Source organism: Plectropomus leopardus, chromosome 20 (genome assembly GCF_026936395.1).
Source record: "Plectropomus leopardus strain MGB_pleo_1.0 chromosome 20, ASM2693639v1, whole genome shotgun sequence".
Lineage (NCBI taxonomy): Eukaryota > Metazoa > Chordata > Actinopteri > Perciformes > Serranidae > Plectropomus > Plectropomus leopardus.
This window is the reverse complement of record NC_142195.1, coordinates 10,153,269-10,155,575: the sequence shown is the minus strand read 5'-3', so window position 1 is coordinate 10,155,575 and position 2,307 is coordinate 10,153,269. Positions and strand designations below refer to the sequence as shown.

Below are 2,307 nucleotides of genomic sequence, written 5' to 3'. Positions count from 1 at the left end.
CTGAAACATAAGAACAATAAAAATCATTAAACATCACGCTGACACAGGCGTCATATTTTTATTAAAGTAACAGTTTTTTTGGCTTAAATTTAAATTAGGGATGTAGAACGAGTGCAGCCACTGTCAACTCTACACTGACGGTTTGTGTAAAAGCACCATTATACCACAAGCAGTTCCAATCACGCAATCTGACATGTGCTCATATATGCATGAACGCACACCTTCCTCATCACTGCAAAAACTGACTCCGCCATTCCTTAACTAGCACTCTTAAAGAAATCATGTGATTACTGTACCGTTTCATGCAGGTGAAAAGGAGCGTTTCTGCTCCAATATCAACAGATTTTACTACATCAAAAAAATTAAAATGTCTCATAAGAAAACACAGCTGTCCAAATGAGAAATGACAGCCAGCTCAGTAATGATGTAAACGATAAACGAATGCAAAGATGACAATAAGCAGCATAAACCACCATGTTCCCACACATATTATAAAAAGGGGTAAAAAGTGACATTTGCATTTATAAATATAAGGCAGCAAACTAAAACTAAACTTAAACTTCATTTCCCATCATGCCTAGATCTGGTTTTAAGTGATTGGGATTGCAGCGAAAATGTTTTTGAAAGGTTGAACGCCATCAAGAAGCAGAATTTTGTAAAAGATCTTTTCATTAATTTTGACTTGACTGCTCTTGAGTTATTGGAAATGTTTGGCATCCTCCATCAGCTGTGTCGTGACGTGGAGTTACTATCCCAAAAATACAGGTAAAGTTCTCTGATGTAGTAGCTAATCTGTGTATGATTTTTTTTTTTTTTTTTTAGCAGATATCTTAGTCGTAACAAGACTGACCCCAGACTCTGTGTACTTCTATGGAAACGAAGATAACAGTCGCATAAAGAGTTTTATTTTAGAGCTATTTGATCCAGAATATGACTACTTTTTGATTATATGTTTTTTTTTGCTGGTAATAGTTGTATAATCGCAATATTACACTCAAGGGTGCGCTTTAATGTAATTTGAGCACTTCAGTGATGCTTGTCTGACCGCATCACTGTTGTGCTCATGAGACGTTAAAGCACACCCTCTCGTTTCATATTGCTTGATTCTTACCGCTGCCTTTTTGTGCCAGATCCTCCGCCTGCTCCCAGATGTCATGAGCGCTCAAGAATAACGTAGTAATGCTGATGTATGTGACTGCCACTTGTCCAATGGACTGGGGAACTGCCACGATGCCACCAACAGGGTCCACGACCAACCCGCCGCCCCTGTGGCTGGAGCCGGCGCCTGAGCTGCTGTTTGAGCTGAATGGAGACGGCATGTTGGGCCTGTAGGACGGAGTGACTGTGACTCTAAAAGAGTAAGACGACACACACTTTTCACGACAGCTCAGTGCGATATGTCAAAACAGAAAGTGTAACATGCAACTAGATGTCTTACTTTGATGTTACTCCTGAGGGATCGTGGTTTGAGCTCTGAAAGAGGTAAAAAATTCATTTAGCAAAACACAAAACACACTTTTTTAACTGAGTACAGATTACATTTTGTGTTTATTAAATATAATCTGAATCGTTTGCAAAAAAATGACTTGGGCAACGAGGAGTTACAGTCCCACATTCATACTTACACTGAAGTGATCAGTGAGGGTCTTTGAATACTTGAGTGCTGTTTTGTGTTTTTGGCAAAACATGGCCATCTGCAGGAGAGACTGGCACTTCAAACTACAAGACAAAATCAAATGTAATGCGTGATATGAATGATTTGTTAGAAATCAGTAACAGACTAGTCATCTCTTTGGTACTGTTTGTGCACTTGATCTAGAATAAAGGTTCACAATATCATGTTTTTCAAGTTATGAGCCACATATTTAATTATTCAACAGAATAACAATGTTATGAGCATTTTTTCATTATATTCTTTGTATCATGTGTTTTTATGAAACACTTTAATATGACTTTTATAATATAAACTTTGACTTTATGGAATTTAAGGACTTACTATGACTTTTTTTGTGACAGTATTTGGACATACTATACAATCACATTTTTAGAACATACTACACTGCAGTAATTTTAATGAGATTTTCGTGACATAAAGACTCAATACAACATACTATACTATTACCCTTTGGTCCGATTTTTAAAGACACACTATACTATGACATTTCAGTTGCGTTGTTGACCACTTACTATAGTATGACGTTTCAGTCACATTTTCGACGACATACTATACTACGACATTTTTGTAAGATTTTTGATGACATACTTAACTGTGATGTTTGGGTCAAATTTTTGATGACACTATTGCAC

At 36.9% G+C, this 2,307-nt stretch overlaps 1 protein-coding gene across 2 annotated transcripts in view; it reads right to left on the bottom strand.

The window, feature by feature from the left end:
* The window catches only part of aff1 (ALF transcription elongation factor 1), a 49,427-nt gene that overhangs the window by 2,706 nt on the left and 44,414 nt on the right, over positions 1–2,307 (bottom strand). For both annotated transcript variants that reach the window (XM_042508928.2, XM_042508927.2), the window contains 3 exons: positions 1,626–1,719; positions 1,439–1,473; positions 1,112–1,350 (listed from right to left, as the gene is read on the bottom strand). In XM_042508928.2, coding sequence (XP_042364862.2) covers positions 1,112–1,350; positions 1,439–1,473; positions 1,626–1,719 — 368 coding nt within the window. The remainder of the gene's footprint in view (positions 1–1,111; positions 1,351–1,438; positions 1,474–1,625; positions 1,720–2,307) is intronic.